Source organism: Malaclemys terrapin, chromosome 7, assembly GCF_027887155.1.
Source record: "Malaclemys terrapin pileata isolate rMalTer1 chromosome 7, rMalTer1.hap1, whole genome shotgun sequence".
In the NCBI taxonomy this organism is placed as follows: domain Eukaryota; kingdom Metazoa; phylum Chordata; order Testudines; family Emydidae; genus Malaclemys; species Malaclemys terrapin.
In genome coordinates, this window is record NC_071511.1 from 97915257 (window position 1) to 97935328 (window position 20072).

At 39.9% G+C, this 20072-nt stretch overlaps 1 protein-coding gene across 2 annotated transcripts in view; it reads left to right on the forward strand.

Annotated features, from left to right (window-relative positions):
- The window catches only part of DNTT (DNA nucleotidylexotransferase), a 135927-nt gene that overhangs the window by 2503 nt on the left and 113352 nt on the right, over nucleotides 1-20072 (forward strand). For both annotated transcript variants that reach the window (XM_054034765.1, XM_054034766.1), the window contains exon 2: nucleotides 9150-9278. In XM_054034765.1, coding sequence (XP_053890740.1) covers nucleotides 9150-9278 — 129 coding nt within the window. The remainder of the gene's footprint in view (nucleotides 1-9149; nucleotides 9279-20072) is intronic.

Below are 20072 nucleotides of genomic sequence, written 5' to 3' on the forward strand. Positions count from 1 at the left end.
AGGAAAAAGTTCCTAACTGTCAGGGTGGTTAAACACTGGAATAAATTGCCTAGGGAGGTTGTGGAATCTCCATCTCTGGAGATATTTAAGAGTAGGTTAGATAAATGTCTATCAGGGATGGTCTAGACAGTATTTGGTCCTGCCATGTGGGCAGGGGACTGGACTCGATGACCTCTCGAGGTCCCTTCCAGTCCTAGAATCTATGAATAATATAGTAAAAACATACGTATGTTGGCAGAGGTAGGGGCCTGATCCAGAGCCCTTTGAAATCAATGTGAAGATGTCTATTGACTTTCAATGGGCTAGGATTAGGTAACTCGAGTACCACTGTAGAGCTATATTATAGAAAGTGACGGACAATAGAACCCTCAAGATTTGCAGTGTATAGCTTAGTGTTGTGTATAATATGTACAAATGAACCAGCAATTTCATTTTTTCTTTTTATTCCTCTTCTTCTCATTTATTAAAATATGAAGAATGATCTACCTATTAAATACCCCTGAAATACTGTGGTTTCTGGGTCACTTTCCAGTGCCGGAAACCAAATCCTGACACGGAATCTAGTCTCTGAGATTTAAGATGGGAGAATGCCTGTTTAGTAAGATTTTAAAAAATGGATACACCAGATGGCACTATTGCTCTCAGTCTCAGAATAATATGGTAGCATGTGTTTATATTTTTATTGCTCATTTTCCACTGAGCCTGCTGAAGGGATAATGCTCTAAATAAATTCATGCAGATCAGAAATGAAAACACAATACCATATAATTATCACATTATGCAATCTCTTAGAGAGATAGGTCATAAAGGTATGAATTCTGGATTACTTTTAAACTTAACTGACTGAAAATTTTCAAAAAAGCAAAACTAAACCGAAACTTTAAACTTTGTTGAGTATTTAAATTCGAGATGCAGACTTAAACCAAATGCCCCATTATTTACTTTCAGTTTAATTTTGGCAACATCTAAATTCCCACAGCTTCAAATTTTCAAGAAAATGTGCTTATATAGGCTGTGATTTTTTTTTTAAGGGAGTGAGTTCAAATAAACCTTGATAAAGTTTAATTTCTTATCCAGATATCAATAAAAACCCTAGTGAACAGTAATCTGCATTAGTTTTCTTGCATGTACAGTAAGAGGTTCTATCTGGATTTCTGGAAGAGCTAGCCTTACTGAAAAAGCAAGTAATACTAAAGTATGATCATTATGTAACTGTGAGACCAATTCTGTAAGTGAGATCTTCCACTTATATCAGGGTATAAATATTTCATACAAATAAATGCAGAGCCTAATAAGAACAGTACCATGTAGTTATAAATGTGTGTAATACTTAACTTAAAATATGCATCATTTAGATAGATCTTAAAGTAATAAATACTTTTGTACAATAAAATATTTTAAATACAGGAAAGAAAAGAAAATGTAGAAGTTCAGCAACTTTAAAACAGTCTCATCATGACTATGTTACCAGGAAAGGCTCTGTACAGTATTGCTTCTGCGTCAAGGAATGAGAAAGGCATGAAATTAAGGTTAACTGTTTATTAAAATACTAGGCCAAATTCATGTCTCTCGTAATTGGAGTTACACCATGTACAAATTTGGCCCATTATAATAGTCTTGTTAAATGTAAAATGAATGTGAATTTGAAAAATCCAAGCTCAGGCTGTATCATGAAGGGTCCTTTTCTAAAAAGAATGGATGGCAGTGGGTAAAAATTTTGTGGAAAATCCTGTCCCACTGAAGTCAAATGGCAAAATTCCCATTTCCTTCATAGAATCAAGATTTCACCCTTCTGGTTTTATTGGTCTATTTGGGATGCTGGGGTTCCTCCAAGACTTTTGTTTCAATGCATTACTAAATGGTAATGTCCATGCCCGGGCATAACAAGGGGAATAAAAACAGGCTTACAGACCATTAGGTAATAAATTAATTAAAACCTCTTTAAAATACAGTTTTCTCTGGTCATGAATACCTTGTGAGGTACTCTGATACTGAAGCGATGGACACAATATAAAAACCAGAACTAAGCTGATAGGAGTTCTTAGCTATTCATACTGTAATAATTAGCCTTTGCGGCTGCCAGCTGCTGTTACATTTCCTAAGCTCTTCAGCTGTGGTGATTAAGCCTCATCTTTAAAGGAAAATCAAAATATTTCTCTGTTCTACAGACTACTTATTAGGCCTTCTGCCCCACCTACAACCAAGAATCCCTCAATGCACCTAGCCTGATCATCATATTTCAATCAGTTTTGTTGACAGTGATATCAATGACACGGTCAGGTAGCCTTCGCAGATGTTGTAATGGAATGGGGGTCCTCAAATGTTGGGATGCAGTGATGTTTCCTGGCCAGGGGTGAAAGTAAGCCGGTCTGGTCCGGTATGGCGTACCGGCAAGAGCCAGTACGCCATGCCAGACAGGACCGGCTTCCGCGGCGGTGATTTAAAGCTGCTCTGGGGAGCCCCGGGCCCTTCAAAGCGCCGCTGGAGCTCCGGCAGCTGGGCTTGGGCGGGGATTTAAAGGGCCTGGAGCTCCGCAGCGGCGTCTGCCGGGCCCTTTAATTCACCTCGGAGCTTCTGCAGCTGGAAGCTCCGGGGTGATTTAAAGGCCCTGGAGCTCCCAGCCACAGCCCACCCCCATCCTCTCCTCTTCCCCCCACTCATACAGTTCTGGAAGTGATCATAGCTTGCTAGTATGAGTTTTCCATCTTCTTGATCTATGCAGCTGGATCCACGTAGCTAATAAAAATGTGTCAGGCCGACCTTGCTGCTGAATGAATTGGCCTGTGGTAGGGTCAATAATATCCATAACTGCTGATTATTTTTTGGGGGGAAATTTAGTCCTTAGCTGGCAAGGGGTTAAGTTTCAGCACTTACATGCAGTAATTAAATTTGAAAGATTTAGCTTGGACTGTAGTAGATATCATGGTGTACTGCAGTCCTGTAAAGATTGAAAGTAGTAAAGTGGTCATAAAGGGATTAACTGGATTACTCAGATTATTATGGGTTGGAGCCATGCCCCACTCCTCCTTTACTTACTGTTTAGATAATGTCTGTTTTCACCCTCTCTGTTGCTATGTTGAATAAAGCAACAGATTCCTGGGCTGCCGTCCTCTGCCGAGTGTGTCATGCACTGAGCAGTCCCTTTACAAAAGAAAGATACTAGCATACCCTGAAAAATAACACAAAAGTATCTGTGGTTAAGCTAAGCCACGCTGGGGATGCATCACTTGGAAGTAACAAAGGAGGAGAAGGACCTTGGAGTATTGGTTGATCACAGGATGACTATGAGCTGCCAATATGATATGGCTGTGGAAAAAGCTAATGCGGTCTTGGGATGCATCAGGCAAGGTATTTCCAGTAGAGATAAGGAGGTGTTAGTACCGTTATACAAGGCACTGGTGAGACCTCATCTGGAATATTGTGTGCAGTTCTGGTCTCCCATGTTTAGGAAAGATGAATTCAAATTGGAACAGGTACAGAGAAGGGCTACTAGGATGATCCGAGGAATGAAAAACCTGTTTTATGAAAGGAGACTCAAAGAGCTTAGCTTGTTTAGCCTAACCAAAAGAAGGCTGAGGGGAGATAAGATTGCTCTCTACAAATATATCAAAGGGATAAATACCAGGGAGGGAGAGGAATTATTTAAGCTCAGTACCAATGTGGACACAAGAACAAATGGATATAAACTGGCCATCAGGAAGTTTAGACTTGAAATTAGATGAAAGTTTCTAACCATCAGAGGAATGAAGTTCTGGAACAGCCTTTCAAGGGGAGCAGTGGATGCAAAAGACTTATCTGGCTTCAAGACTAAACTTGATAAGTTTATGGAAGGGATGGTATGATAGGATAGCCTAATTCTGGCAATTAATTGATCTTTGACTATTAGCGGTAAATATGCCCAATGGCCTGTGATGGGATGTTAGATGGGGGTGGGATCTGAGTTACTACAGAGAATTCTTTCCTGGGTGCTGGCTGGTGAGTCTTGCCCACATGCTCAGGGTTTAGCTGATCGCCATATTTGGGGTCGGGAAGGAATTTTCCTCCAGGGCAGATTAGCAGAGGCCCTGGGGTTTTTTTACCTTCCTCTGCGGCGTGGGGCCTGGGTCACTTGCTGGAGGATTCTTTGCATCTTGAAGTCTTTAAACCACAAGTTGATGACTTCAGTATCTCAGACATAGCTCAAGGGTTTGTTACAGGAATGAGTGGATGAGATTCTGTGGCCTGCGTTGTGCAGGAGGTCAGACTAGAAGATCATAATAGTGCCTTTTGACCTTGAAGTCTGTGAACAAAATATGGACACTATTCACAAATCAGGGTAAAGTTAGAGAGAGATTTAACCTCTAAGAAGCTCCCATACCCTTTACAGCACACCGTAAATTGCAGTTTTACCCATCACTTTTACTCTTTTATGTCTCCCCTTTTTGAGCCAATATTGTAAGATTTCTAGTATGGCACTAAATTTGCACAAATGAGGTAAAAGCTGTTTTGTTGCTGTTTTGAACAATAAACATGTTAAATCTGAGGAGGTCAGCCAGAGGAAGTGGGGGATTTTCAAAATCACCATTGGGATTTGGATGCCCTTATCTCATTAAAATGATCGAGTATCTAAATCTCTTGGGTGGATCTGGAAAATTTCAGCCATGTTACCCATATTCTATTCAGAACCCAGGCACTGGTGCAGGTCAGTAACTGACTGCACAGTATCCAAACTCCAGATAACCCAAGATTTAAAGTCAGAAGATAGAAAGTGAAGGGAGTGATGGAAGGCATCCAAGTGAGTATGGTCACACCTCAGTTTAAATACACAGATCAATAGAGCTTGAGGCTGTGGTAGTAAGTGTCTAGTGGCTATCTTCACTTGAAAGTGACTGAAATAAAAACAGTCATGAATAATGCATAAAAAGTGCTCTTTTGTTAAATCAGTGAACATGTTGCATTCATTCTATCTATACGTTCATAGATAAGCCAGTTGTGGTTTATCTATGAATTGTATTCCCCATTCTGCAGCGCACTCTCACCACTTTTTTAGTGCAGCTTGGCTTGTGTTCACACAATATACTGTTAAATCTTGTTCATTCTCTCGTTAACATAGGGTTACCATACGTCCTCTTTTTCCCGGACATGTCCGGCTTTTTGGCAGTCAAACCCCCGTCCAGGGGGAATTGCCAAAAAGCCGAACATGTCCGGGAAAATGGCGGCTCTGCTCCTCCCCGACTCTTCGGCTCTGTTTAAGAGCCGGGCTGCCCAAGCGCTACCGGCTTCGGGCAGCCCCCGTGCCTCCAGACCCTGCGCCCCCAGCCGGGCACTTCCTCTCCCAGGCTCCGGCGGCACAGGGTCCGGAGGCACGGGGGCTGCCCGAAGCCAGTAGTGTTCGGGCCACCCGGCTCTTAAACAGAGCCGAAGAGTCGGGGAGGAGCAGAGCTGCTGCAGCTGGAGGCTCTGCTCCTCTTCAGCTCTGTTTAAGAGCCGGGCTGCCCGAGTGCTACTGGCTTTGGGCAGCCCCCCGTGCCTCGGGACCCTGCACCGCCGGAGCCCGGGAGGGGAAGTGCCCGGCTGGGGGCGCAGGGTCCGGAGGCATAGGGGCTGCCCAAAGCCCGAGCGCTACCGGCTTCAGGGTTTGCCGGGCAGCCTCCAGACCCTGCGCCCCCGGCTGGGCGCTTCCCCTCCCGGGCTCCAGCTGCGCTGGGGAAGCGCCGGCCGGGGGCGCAGGGTCTGGGGGCTGCCCGGCAAACCCTGAAGCCGGTAGCGCTGGGGCAGCCCTTTCCCCATGGCTGGGAGTGGGAGGGAGGAGGGGGCAGAGTTAGGGCGGGGAAGGGGTGGAGTTGGGGGCGGGGCTAGGGGTGGGGAAATGGGCGGGGCTAGGGCCCGTGGAGGGTCCTCTTTTTTTATTTATTAGATATGGTAACCCTAGTTAACATTATACTTTTCTTTGTTATTCTCATATATGTCTTTGTGTCTGCATTGATTAAAAAAAATTAAAATAGAGCAAAGTAGGCCTTTCCAAGGTTAGCCATGAACCTAGGACTCTCTTACACTGTAACCAATTGCAGTTAGACTAAGATATTCTCTGGCTCATGAAGCACTGAAAATCCCATTGTAAAAGGAATGACAATGAGCTTCTCTGTTCAGAATACTGCCATCTTAATGTTTCACTTCTACTATATGGGCTCCGTTTGGCTGAATTTATCTCACATTCAGAAAAAGAGATGGAAAATGAGAGCAGCATTAATTTGCACCCATTTTGGGGAAAATCCAGAGACTTGATTTGGTCTTATCCAATTAGATATTTTATATTTCTAGCATTAAAGAATCAGGAGTTCAGTATTTATACTTCTATAAAAGAGGAAAGGAAATGGAAACATTCTTCCCATACATGGAAGTAACAAGCACTATAGCAGGGAAATTCATACAGAGAAACAGAGCTTTCGAAAGGTTTAAAACTCTTTTCTCACGTGCACTCTAATGGAAAATATGTGTAGATGTTCTGTAGCAGTTGCGTAGATATTATGAGCTACTTGTCAAAACAACAAGGAGACCTACATACCAGGGCATTTTCAAATTGATTTGGCCCTTATTTAATTGACCATAATCTGCATTTTATAGGCAACAGCGATCCAGAGCTATGGAAGAGAGAGATTAATAGATACTTTTCAATCCTATTAGTAGCTGTTTCTATACAGTACAGTAAATTGGCTGGCAGTGGCAAGGCAAAATGTGCGGTTGGGGTTGGGGAGCTGCAGTGTAATTCTTGCTGGACAGAGATATTTGGATTTGTCCCATAATCTGTACAAACAATAATCTCCCATCTGTTCTCCACACTAAAAAGCAAAATAAACCTTGCTCTTATGTTTTGTTGATGATAGAAAGAAACAATTTCTTTAGTGTTCATGCTGGCACCTTAACGGGCCCTACAAATCAAACTACAGTAATTATAGTTTGAATACTTTTTTCTACTGATTTCTGTCCCAAGTTTGTTCTGTTAATTATATAACCAGGTCTTGTTAATTAAAAACATAACCTTTGTGGATACTAACGGTGGGAAAAAGCTCATATAATTTTCCAAAGGCAGGATGTGTATGTGCCATCTTACCATTCTCTTGGACACATAGAAAGAGTTTCTGCTTTATTATTGCTCTTGGTATGTTCTCAGCCTACCTGCCTGATACCCGGATTCAATTCCACCATGGATTATTCTTCTCAGGACTCCAGTTCTTGGATAGCTGCCTTTGCAGCCTAATGAAAATAATGCCTTACTATATATTCTATTCAGTAACATTCTTTTTGTTAAAAACAACAAGGAGTCTGGTGCCACCTTGAAGACTAACACTTCTTGCATCTGAAGAAGTGAGGTTTTTACTCACGAAAGCTTATGCCCAAATAAATCTGTTAGTCTTTAAGGTGCCACCAGACTCCTTGTTGTTTTTGTAGATACAGACTAACACGGCTACCCCTTGATACTTGATTCTTTTTGTTCACCATCTTCCCAGTGGCATTGTATTTCAGGCATTACATTAGCTATAATCAATCATAGTGCTTATGATTTAAAATCAGTTTAAAAGTGTCATTCATGAAAGTATACAAGAGTGGCAGAGTAATGCTGCTGACCCTCACTGAAACCCTTTTTGGCTATTCACTATAACAGCCTTAGACAGACAGGCAATAAGTTCCTTCCTTTCAAAATAGTGAAAATTGTCAGTAAATTCTCTTTCTTCAGCAGCATAAAAATTACCTTGAGTTTGTGAGCATACCATTACATAACTGGATGAATTCTTCTATTCTCCACTGGCTTATATCCAATAGCAGCTTTTACATGAAATAATATATTCATAATAGCTTATTTAGTGTGGTTGAAATTGTCCCTTCGCATACATATTATAGAGAAAGTGGTCATCTTTCCATTGTTGAGGTGGAAGCAAGCTTCCCATTATAAGCCTGATCTTTTGTCTTCCTTCCTGACTTCACCAATATTAAACCAGTTCAAGTGGAGTACGTGGAATGACTATTTATGTTCTTTCAAACTTTAACTATTCTAGTTTGGGAATCTTGCTTCACTAACAAAGGAAGCAGTGCTATTTAGGTCATTCCTACTGGTGTTAGCACCACAGTATAGATACTTCCTACATCGATGGAATGGGTTTCTCCATCCATGTAGATAATCTACCTTCCTGAATGGCAGTAGGTAGGTCAAAGAATTCTTTCATCAACTGTATCTACTTTGGGGGTTAGGTTGGTGCAACTACAGTGCACAGGGGTGTGATTTTTTCATACCCTTCAGCCACATAGCTAGGTCAATCTAAATTTTAAGCAAAGACCAAAGCCTTCATGTTTACACTGCATGGGTATATTCTATTCCAACTCTACTACTGACCTGCTGTGAAAGTTGCTTAACTTCTCTCTGCCTCATTTTCCCTTTTGGAAACTAGGGATAATAATATTTACCTATTCTTGTTAATATTTCAATGGGGGTAGAGAGATCTATGCAGGTATTTTATACCTCACGCTTCTGTTGGAGGTGAAAAAGTGGGGAAAAGTTTCATGGGATGGAGGGAGGGCCATCACATTTTCCCAGTTCAAGCATTGACTTTTGTGTAAAGTATTTTGAGATCCTTGGACATAAATCATAGGTAAGTGTAAAGTAATAATAATAAAAATATATGTATGGCAGGAACTAGAATATAAGCAAATGTTTGATTTAAGCAGTTGCTTAATGGCTTGTCATTATTTATCTTCTCTGCAATGTCCTTGTAATCCAGTGTGGGTTGATTCGAATGATCCATAGAGTTTTCAAGTAATCGCTATGGCTAATAGAAATCTACATGCATGGTGTTTCTACAGAAATTGAGTACTTACAGTACACCTCTACCCCGATATAACGCGACCCGGGGGGGCGGGGCTGCGCACTCCAGCGGATCAAAGCAAATTCGATATAACGCAATTTCACTTATAACATGGTAAGATTTTTTGGCTCCCGAGGACAGCATTATATCAGGTTAGAGGTGTAATTACCGCAGAAATCAGTTTTCTCAGTGGATTGTAGGAAATGAAATTAATGGATGATTTCACTATTCTGTTGTTCTGGGAGCATATTTTTGGTGTTCCAGACTATTTGACAGACTCAGTTCTTTTTCCCCCCCCCCCCCTCTGTTCAGGTGCAACAAGCTTATCCTGCTACTTCAGATACACCTGAATCAGAAGCTTCATCATTTGTTGCAGGCACAATCTCCCAGTATGCATGTCAAAGGAGGACCACTTTAAATAACTGCAACAAAAAGTTCACGGTAATAGATTTTCCATGAAACCTACAGCTGAGGAAAGTAAACTAAAATAGTTCTTGTGTCAATGTCATCCACATTACAGTTGGCAAATTCACAATGAATTGTGCACCATGAGGAGTGGAATTTACTAACCTGACGAATCTAAAGTTAAATTGATCTTAAGTGTATGGCTGTCAAATGATTAAAAAATTAATTGCATTTAAAAAAATTAATTGTGATTAATCGTGCTATTAAACAAAAATAGAATACCATTTATATAAATATTTGGGAAGTATCAGAGGGGTAGCCATGTTAGTCTGTATCCACAAAAACAACGAGGCGTCTGGTGGCACCTTAAAGACTAACAGATTTATTTGGGCATAAGCTTTTGTGGGTAAAAAACCCCACTGCATCTGAAGAAGTGGGTTTTTTTTACCCATGAAAGCTTATTATAAATATTTGTGGATGTTTTTCTACGTTAAAATATATTGATTTCACTTACAACACAGAATACAAAGTATACAGTGCTCACTTTATATTTATTTTTTATTATAAATATTTGCACTGTAAAAATAAAAGAAATAGTATTTTTCAATTCACTTAATACAAGTACTGTAGTGCAATCTCTCTATCATGAAAGTTGAACTTACAAATGTAGTTATGAACAAAAAATAACTGCATTCAAAAATAAAACTATGTAAAACTTTAGAGCCTAGAAGTCCACTCAGTCCTACTTCTTGTTCAGCCAGTCGCTCAGACAAACAAGTTTGTTTACATTTGCAGCAGATAATGTTGCCTGCTTCTTGTTCACAATGTCACCTGAAAGTGAGAACAGCTGTTCGCCTGGCACTGCTGTAGCCAGCATAGCAAGATATTTACATGCCAGATACTCTAACGATTCATATGTCCTTTCATGAGTCAACCACCATTCCAGAGGACATGTGTCCATGCTGATGATGGGTTCTGCTCGATAATGATCCAAAGCAGTGCAAACCAACACACATTCATTTTCATCATCTGAGTCGGATGCCACCAGCAGGTTAATTTCTTTTTTTTTTTTTTTTGTGGTTTGGGTTCCGTAGTTTCCACAGTCGAGTGTTGCTCATTTAAGACTTCTGAAAACATGTTCCACATCTCATCCCTATCTGATTTTGGAAGGCACTTCAGATTCTTAAATCTTGGGTCAAGTGCTGTAGCTATCTTTAAAAATCTCACATTGGTACCTTCTTTGTGTTTTGTCAAATCTGCAGTGAAAGTGTTCTTAAAATGAACACATGCTGGGTCATCATCTGAGATTGCTATAAAATGAAACATATAGCAGAATGTGGGTAAAACACAGAGCAGGAGACATACAATTCTCCCCCAAGGAGTTCAGTCACAAATTTTATTAACCCATTATTTTTTTTAACAAGGGTCATTAGCAGGAAGCATGTGCTCTGGAATGGTGGCCAGAGCATGAAGGGGCATACGAATGTTTAGCATATCTGGCACATAAATACCTTGCAACGTCAGCTACAAAAGTGCCATGCGAATGCCTGTTTTCACTTTCTGGTGACATTGTAAACAAGAAGTGGGCAGCATTATCTCCCGTAAATGTAAACAAACTTGTTTCTCTTAGTGATTGGCTGCACAAGAAGTAGGACTGAGTGGACTTGTAGGCTCTAAAGTTTTACATTGTTTGTTTTTGAGTGCAGTTATGTAACAAAAAAAATCTACATTTGTAAATTCAAATTTCATGATAAAGAGATTGCACTATGGAACTTGTATGAGGTGAATTGAAAAATACTATTTCTTTTGTTTATCATTTTTACATTGCAAATATTTGTAATAAAAATAATAATATAAAGTGAGTACTGTACCCTTTGTATTCTGTGTTGTAACTGAAATCACTATATTTGAAAATGTAGAAAAACATCCAAAATATTTATTAAATTTCAATTAGTATTCTATTGTTTAACAGTGTGATTAAATCTGTGATTAATCGTGATTAATTTTTGTTAATCACAATTAATTTTTTTGAGTTAATCGCGTGAGTTAACTGATTAATCGACAGCCCTACTTAATTGTAATTATGTTGTTTAAGTGTTGCTATTGAGAAGTTAGCTTGGTGGATATTTAAATGCTGTATTAATAGCTTGCAATTGCTAATTTTAAATATATTACTTTCAATATACTGTTCTTATAATATGTTTAAAAATATCTTTTGACTTTTCATTACAATATCACATGATAGCATGAGGGCCCAGCTATACGATGAGTTGTTAGAACATTTTATCTAAAATGGATTGATCTTGGCCAATCAGAATGCAAAGATACAGTACAAGTTTGAATTTTTTCCGTTATGCAATTCCATGCGCTCTGGTTGTGAAGTTCTTATTTTAATAATAATTTTAGATATGAATAATCATTCAAACATATCTTAATTTATTTAAGCATTTTAGGATAAAAAGAAAATTTTAATTACTTTCTAGTTAAATAGGCATCTCAAAAACTGTCTTATGCTGTACTTACCTTCTTAATATTATAGATCTGTACACCCTTCCTGTGTACTTTATGTATTTACATATGTGTAACTATAAAACACATCTCTAACTACAGTTCTGTTTATTAATAGTAATACTTGACACGTACACTCTGTGTGTGTGTGTGTGTGTGTGTGTGTGTATATATATATATAATTTTATTGATAAATTCCAGATTAAAAAAAATGTTAACATGGAGATTATATACTCATAATTTAAGAGTAAAAACACTATAGCGATGTTGTACTTAATCCAAAACCAAGTATTACAAACCCTGGAAAGTCGGAGTGGGATATGGTGTGAGTCTTGGCTTTGCATACATGAGCCTGGTGATGAGTATTGTTTTTTGCTGTTGGCTTATGCTAGCAGCACACTACTACTTCCTCAGGAGCTGGGTGCGAGCAGGGAAGGAGTTGTGACTCCGAGCGGCATGTGAGGCAAAATGCCTTGTAGGACTACCCCTGGGCAGTTTAATTACCATCTGTTGTTGAAATCTGTGCCTAAAGACACAAATTATCACATAGTATGTAGCAGATAGAATACATGAAAGTTTCTTAATTTGCAGAAAACAGGGAAGAAAAAGAAGGGGGAATGTACTTTAAAAACCTATGACTGTTGAATCCATGAAATGAAGTGATTAACACAAACAATCGTGAGAGCTGAGATAGAGTTATAAAAGCTGAATATATACCATAGATTAGTAGAGAGCACCATGATTTCCTTTACTTATTCAAACAACTAAAGGCCTGATCCTGTAACCCTGACTCCATCAGCAGTCCTGTTGTCTAATTGTGTGAATATGGATAATTCAGACGAGCAAGGTTGCAGGATCACAGGATGATACGTTTGACCAGAGGCTGTTGTTTAATACATTTTCTTTGCTTCTGTCTTAAACATTAATATTATGACAGAATATAATAGCAAAGTAGTGTTCTAAAATTAATGTATGAATAGCGAGTTACCTTTCTCTCCCCTCAAAAAGTGCACATGGGAAGCTGCATCTTGTTTTTATGTGGTAAAATAAATACTGTCATTCGGCTTTGCCTAAGAGGTAGAGTTGATTTGAATATTAATACTGGGCTGCAATAAAACTCAAGACAGACATTTTTCTTAGAGAATAATACAATTTAATTCTTACAGAAGAAGCTAATTAAGTCAGAGGCAAATAGCTCTGTGCTTCTGAGGCTTATTACCAATGTTATTGAATGTTACTCCGCTCTGGCTGTTACTCATGGTAATAAAAATGTGAATGTTTAGTATGGATAAGACTCAGACTTTAAGGCCAGAAGGGATCATCTAGTCTGACCTCCTGCACATTGCATGCCACAGAACCTCACCCATCCAAAGACACCTTATTGTCTGTCTTTCCATTTTGTTAGTGGAAAAAACAATGGTTTAACTTTCTTTTCTGTTCCTTTTGCATGTGATTATTGAACCTAAAGGAATATGTTACAAAAGTTAGCTGTCTCAGTGGCTCTAGTAACTTAATAAATTTATTTTTATTATATTTTAAATCAGACTAACCAGGCCCTAGCTTTAATTTTGCAATCAACTTCGGGTTCTTGTAGGTGGAAATACATTAAACTAGACATATGCCCCACAACATCCTCTGGCTCCTCAAGACATAACATTTTTAGAAGAAAATCTCCAGATGATGTGTCAAAATAGCAACATAAATTATGCTCTATGTGTACTTAACCAAAAGGAGCAGGTGGCTTGCTCAGAAGAGGAAATATCTCCTGTTCATTTTTGAAAATAATTTGGGGGAGAATCCTATCTAGAACACAGCTAGGATATAAAATACCTTTAGACCCTGCAGCAATCACAATTCACACCCTATTTCTGAAATTGTGCTACTTCCTCTGGCAATATACTTAGTACATGTGATTTCCTTAGTGTAAGTGATTTCCTTTTAGCATTTTGTGTTTTAACATTATACTAAATGCTTTCAGCTACACAGTCAGTAACCAGAATCAATACAACAGTGCTGATGCTCTTACTGCATTGTCATTCTCTGTCAGCGGTGCCAACCTTGAGTGCCTGTTTGTCCTCTTCTTCCACAACTGCCCTCACACATTCTTCCATACTATAATGGAACACTGTTGTTATGTCCTTCAAATTTTCCTCAAGATCCACTTCTACTGTTATATCTACAGGAAACCAAGCATCTACTTTTGACTTCTTTGAGAGCAGTTGGTGTTAGGTGATATTTACATTTTTTATTATACATAAATGATTCAGATCCATCTGGTTGAGCTCAGAATCTTATTACTGCTACCCTCATCATCTTCCCCTACCCCCTTCACTTATTGTCTTAAAATTAGGTTGTAAGGTCTTTGGAGGTCTTCCTAGTGTTTGTACAAGGCCTGCTACAATGGGGCCCTGCTCATGGCTGAGGCTTTTGAGTACTATCATGATACAAATAAACAAAATAACAATAATAATCCTGGTTTGTTTACTGTGAATATCAATGAATTATTCTTGGCCATTCAGAATTATGGGGCCTGATAAAATATGACTATTTAGTAAATTCAAAATTACTTGTTAGGATTTATATATAATATATATTTTGCTTGAGTCTCCTAATTGACTCATGATATACGATTTACATTGGTGACAGTGAGAAGAGAATCAGGCCCATAAGAACGGCTATACTGGGTCAGACCAAAGGTCCATCAAGCCCAGTATCCTGTCCTCTGACAGTGGCCAATGGCAGGTGCCACAAAGGGAATGAACAGACAGGTTATCATCAAGTGATTAATGCCCTGTCACCCAATCCCAGCTTCTGGCAAACAGAGGCTAGGGACACCATTCCTGCCCACCTTGGCTAATAACCATTGATGGATCTATTTTCCATGAATCTATCTTGCTCCCTTTTGAACCCCATTATAGTATTGGCCTTTACAGCACCCTCTGGCAAGGAGTTCCAGAGGTTGACAGTGGGTTGTGTGAAAAAATACTTTCTTGTGTTTGTTTAAAACCTGCTACCTATTAATTAAATTTGGTGGCTCCTTGTTCTTGTATTATGAAAAGGAGTAAATAACACTTCCTTATTTACTTTCTCTATACTACTCATGCTTTTATAGACCTCTATCATATCCCCACTTAGTTGCCTCTTTTCCAAGCTGAAAAGTCCCAGTCTTATTAATCTCTCCTCATACGGAAGCCGTTCTATACTCCTAATTTTTGTTGCCCTTTTCTGAACCTTTTCCAATTCCAATATGCCCACTGTACTTAAGTTGATTATTCATTATGAATCCTATTTAAATTAACTTGTGTCTATTTTGAATGGAAAAAAAACACCAGAGTGGTCATACTGGATCAGACCAATGGTCCATTTAGCTTGGATGGTCCATCTTGCTCAATATCCTGTCTTCAGAGAGTGTCTGGGGCCAGATGCTTCAGAGGGAATGAACAGAACAGGGCAATTTATCAAATGATCCATCCTCTGCTGTCTAGTCCCAGCTTCTGACAGCTGAAGGTTTAGGGACACCGGGAGCATGGGGATACTTAATAGATCCATCTTCGCCACAAGCTATCAAGTCATAGGAGTGATATTTATTTACTGCCTTTAAATAATAATGACTCTTCATAATAGTTGACTCATAAGAATAGTCAAATGATTGTCCTGCTGCCATTTAGTGCAATCTTTCAAAAGATGTTGGTCATTCAACTGAGGTAATGACTTCTTAATCATACACCATACATCTGACTTGAAGGTCCATATCTTTTCAGTGCCCATATCTGGAGTTCCATGCATCAGGCTCATTAAGATGATCTATTACTGTGGTTCATGAGAAACAAAGTTTCCTTTGATGTAAGACCATGTATGTATACCAATAGCATCACTGTAGATGGTGTTGTGAATTTCTGTTCTGTTTAGTTCATGAACCTTGGTTTTATTTTAATCTAGTCTGGTGGACTGAGAGGAAGAGAGAGGTGAGGGCTATTGTGGAGATTTTACACAGCACCTGTTCATCTAGGAAGAGGAAAGTAGAAGACCCTGTGCCTTCTCATGGGATTCAATTTTTTTGGTTTTGACCGAAGGATGGATTGTGTTTAAAAACAGCACACTTTAAGAGAAACTATTATTGTGTATTGCTAAAAGAAGAAGGGACTGCTGGGGAACTGCCCTTGAATAAAAGTGAGTCTCTGATTTTAGGCCAGCATAAAGAGCCTATGATAGAAGCAAATAGATAAACTCTAATGACTGATGATTGCCAAGAGAACCAGGAGGTGAGTAGGCCATTCTAATACACTGGTTGTAATCCAAAGACTGAAAACTCAGGCAGCAAATAATGCTAGAATTTAGAAATCTAGAGCAAAGTGATATTTAAAACCCAAGAAAGCTGACAGAAGGCGCTGTTTCTAAAAGACTTGAGAAAATATTTAATGGAATTACAGAGCTACTAAGTGGCTACAAATTCTATTCAGTTGTGCTTGTGGGTAACAATCAGTCTGACTATTTGGAGTGGTAGCTACACAGCTGGGGATTTAAAAACTGAATACTGTAGGACAGGAGATAAAAATGAATGTAATGTTTGGCCCAATGAAGTGAGCTCCATCCTGACTGCTAAGTCTCTTCTTCAGGTGGAAAAGCCACCAAGAGTGACACAGTGGTCTCAGGCCAGTCTGTGTCTTGACACAGTGAAATAGGTGATGTGTCATTTCTACATTAGAATTTTGAGAAGAATCCAGTTCCATCCTGGCAAAGGTTCATAGACCATACAAATTCAAAATGGTCTAAACACCAATGTAACTAAACTACTTTGTCGCTTACAGAGAGGTCATGCATGAGCTTCACACATATTTTACATATAATGCAAAAGAGGACCAACTTGTATTTTTATTTGTTTAAACTAAACTTCAAAGCTTCTCCCCAATACACCCCCTCCCATACCTTTTCACTTAGCACAGTGAAATTTGTGTGCTTTTGTGTCAGAGCAGAGTTGGTCCTGAAAGCCAAAAGGTGAAATCCACTTGCAGCAACATTCTTTCAGCATCTGAATTTTAGCTATGTCACCAGCATGTGCTAGATAGAGGACTGGGCAAGGAAAGGAAATTTTGCAATGAAAGCATTTCAGAAAGTGAAGAGCTGAAATTTTGCCCAGCTTTCTTTCACATTTAATTAAAGCCTCATCCTCTGGAGAATACCCTGGAGATGATGAAACTCTTAAATTTGTTAGAGATCTCTAGAAATTTGGTTTCCCACTAAACTATTTTTATTTAAACAATTAAGCTGTATTGTTTTTCATCAATAAGCAGGATAGGATACATCAGCCTTTTAAGTTAAGAAGCCCTGAAGAGTTAGAATTGGTCAGTGGCCAGTAACATTTTCCTGATTATATCACTGCACACAGATTTCATCAGTGATGTCCTACTAGGCTGCAAGCTTCTTTTTATTCAATTTAAGAAAATTTAAATCTGTTAATTCAGAACTATTTCATGTTCCCTCCCGCCACCCCACCTCTGCAGAATATTATCCAATGCACTCTTATGGCATTGAACAGGTAGCTACTATTCTTGGAAATAAGTTGCTTATTTAAAAAGTAGAACAATTTTATAAAAAAAAGTCAAAACTAGTTTAATGTAAAAAGACAGATCTATAATTAATTGCAGTATTTGCAGGCAATATTTTGTACAGATAATAATGCATATTCAACACTAGTTTAATTGTTTATTAAAAAGGGCTTAATGAGCTCTGCAAAGGCAGGAAAACACTGAATAATGCAAACTAGATTGAAAGAAAGTGCTTTGATAATCTTTTCTCCTTGACTGTCAACAACCCCTAACTAAAATGCTACATCTGATTGTCTTCTTAAATAAAGGTAGTGAAACAGCTTTTCCAAGATCTGTCTACCCCAAGCTGTAACTACCTACTTAAAATAGCAGTGCTATTGTATTATATATAGCTACATTTATCATGATAGCTAATGCCAGCTCAACTTGAACTTCTGTGGAAAATGCATCTATTTAAGTGTTCAGGTGAGAGCTTGCAATTTGGATTGAAAAGAAATATCCTTAGCTTGTAAGTCAAATGAGGAAGAAGACTCTTTTAGTCATTGCAATGTGGGCACTCACCTCTAAGTGCCTTTTAGTGGCTAGGTGTGGTATTGCAGTTTTTTTTTTTCATACTCCTGGTGTGCCCTGCAGGCTGCCAGCTGACATTGGTAGGTCTTTAGTGGCTTGGCCCTCCAGCCAAGTCACAAAGTCCAAATGAATCCATTCCAGGGTAATAGAGTTCAATAAATGAACAGTTCTCTTGCCCTCACTGGGGTCTTCAGCCCCAGCTCTAGGCCCTTTAAATTCAGTCCTTTGTTTGGACTCTCAAATAAGCACTGTCCCCCCTCACTCTTGAGGTTTATGCCACTATGACTAGTAGGGGAACCCAGGCCCACCCACTATGCTTGGTTCCAACCCAGGGACCCTATAAATAGTAACTACACACTGCTTGATTTCAGTTCATTGCTGCTTCCTCCCTGGGCCACTTCCTACTTGGGCCCTTTTTGCTTCACCCTTTACCTTAAGGTTAGATTTCTTAGGTCCTCTCTTTGCCTGCAAACCCAGCTTAAGCAAATGCAGCCAGAACCAAACTCGGGTTATCCCTTAAGCTCCTTTGGCCAGAGAGGAGCACCCTTCCCTGCCCCTCCAGTCCCAACCAGGAACTGATCTCTCAGGCCCTGCAGCTCCTTTTTTCTGACCCTGCTGGGTACTGATTGGCTGCTTGAACTGCTGTGAGGACTCTCTAGCCACGCCTTCACTGCTCCTTTCCTGTCACTCTGCTGCTTCATGGGGCAGGTTGTAGTTGGACCATGGGGCCTCCCGTAGGAAGTTGCAAAGGCCAGGTACACCCCGTCACAATAGTGTATCGTTATTACATACTGTATAGCAATTATGCAAGCTGTCCCGCCACAACAAGGCACGGACACCAGAGGACAGTTTTATCTTGCTGTTGAGTTCTTCAGTCTTCATGCCAGTGGCTTCCTTTCAGCTTTCATCATTGGCAGTCATATGGGTCATTGACTCCTGAAGGCCATCACACACAGTAATGGTTGATTTCTCCGTCGCTGTTTCCATAACATACTTTGTTTTTTACGGGATGGGGTTGTTAACCCTGTGCCTAACCCCCAACCAGGAGGACGAGGGTGTCTGTTTTGTCTGGCCCCACCCCACAGACCAATCTGGCATGGTTGAACCTACCAGGAGCAAAAAACCCCCATCGACACAGACTCTGGGGATCATTAGAGCACGCAAGATGCAAACTCAAGATTTATCAGAGCTGCGTATTTTCAACACTACTTTATAGTGCAGAATGCTGGGGAATGAGAAAGAATGACATATCCAAACTGACTTCATTCCATACAGACTGCCTCAGAAAAATCCTCTGTATCTTTTGGCCCAGAACAATCTCAAACCAAGATCTATTGATACAGTGCAGCCAAGAGGATCTGAGCACCATCACTGCCAGGAGGCATTGGAGATGGATTGGCCATGTGCTTCGGATGGAAACTGATTCCATCACCAGAGTAGCAATAAGATGAACACCTTAAATCAAGAGAAAACGAGGCCACCCGAAAATAGGGTGACCAGATGGGATGAAGAAAATATCGGGACACATGGGGGGGGGGGGGGGGGGGGGGAGAGAGGGTCCCGCTGGCAGAGCAAGGGAAAAAAAAAAAAGCAGAGTCCTGGAGTACCACCGGCAGAGGAAAAAAAAAAAAAAGCGGAGTCCCGCCGGCGGAACAAAACAAAACAAAAATAGGAGTGCGAAATATCGGGACAAATTGCAAACATCGGTCGGGACATGGGACAAACGCCTAAAAATTGGGACAGTCCTGATTTTATCAGGATTTCTGGTCACCCTAACTGAAAACAAGATGGCGAAGAGCTGTGGAAGCCGAGCTGAAAAACCTGGGGCACACCTGGAGAACCATTGAAAGACTTGCCAGAAACGGACAGGAGTGGAGGAGCTTTGTCACTGCCCTAAACGCCAGAGGCGTAATAGGAACGTGATGATGATGATAGCAATTACCTGCTGAAATTGTTTTCTACATATATCTCTGTCTGTCTAGTTTACCTTCACAAGCAGGCAGGAAGCCAAACCTTTAGGTTCTGTTCTCTGTGTAAACCTGCTGGGGCCAACCATCCACAAAAGAAAAGTCTCTCGCCAGCTGAGGCTTTCTGTAAACTTTATTCTGGAGTGTTAAAGTGCACAGGCTGAGAGTAACAAAGTGTGGATGGGGCAGAGGCCTGATAATGTCATCATAATCTGGACCATAATCTCTTACTCCCAAAC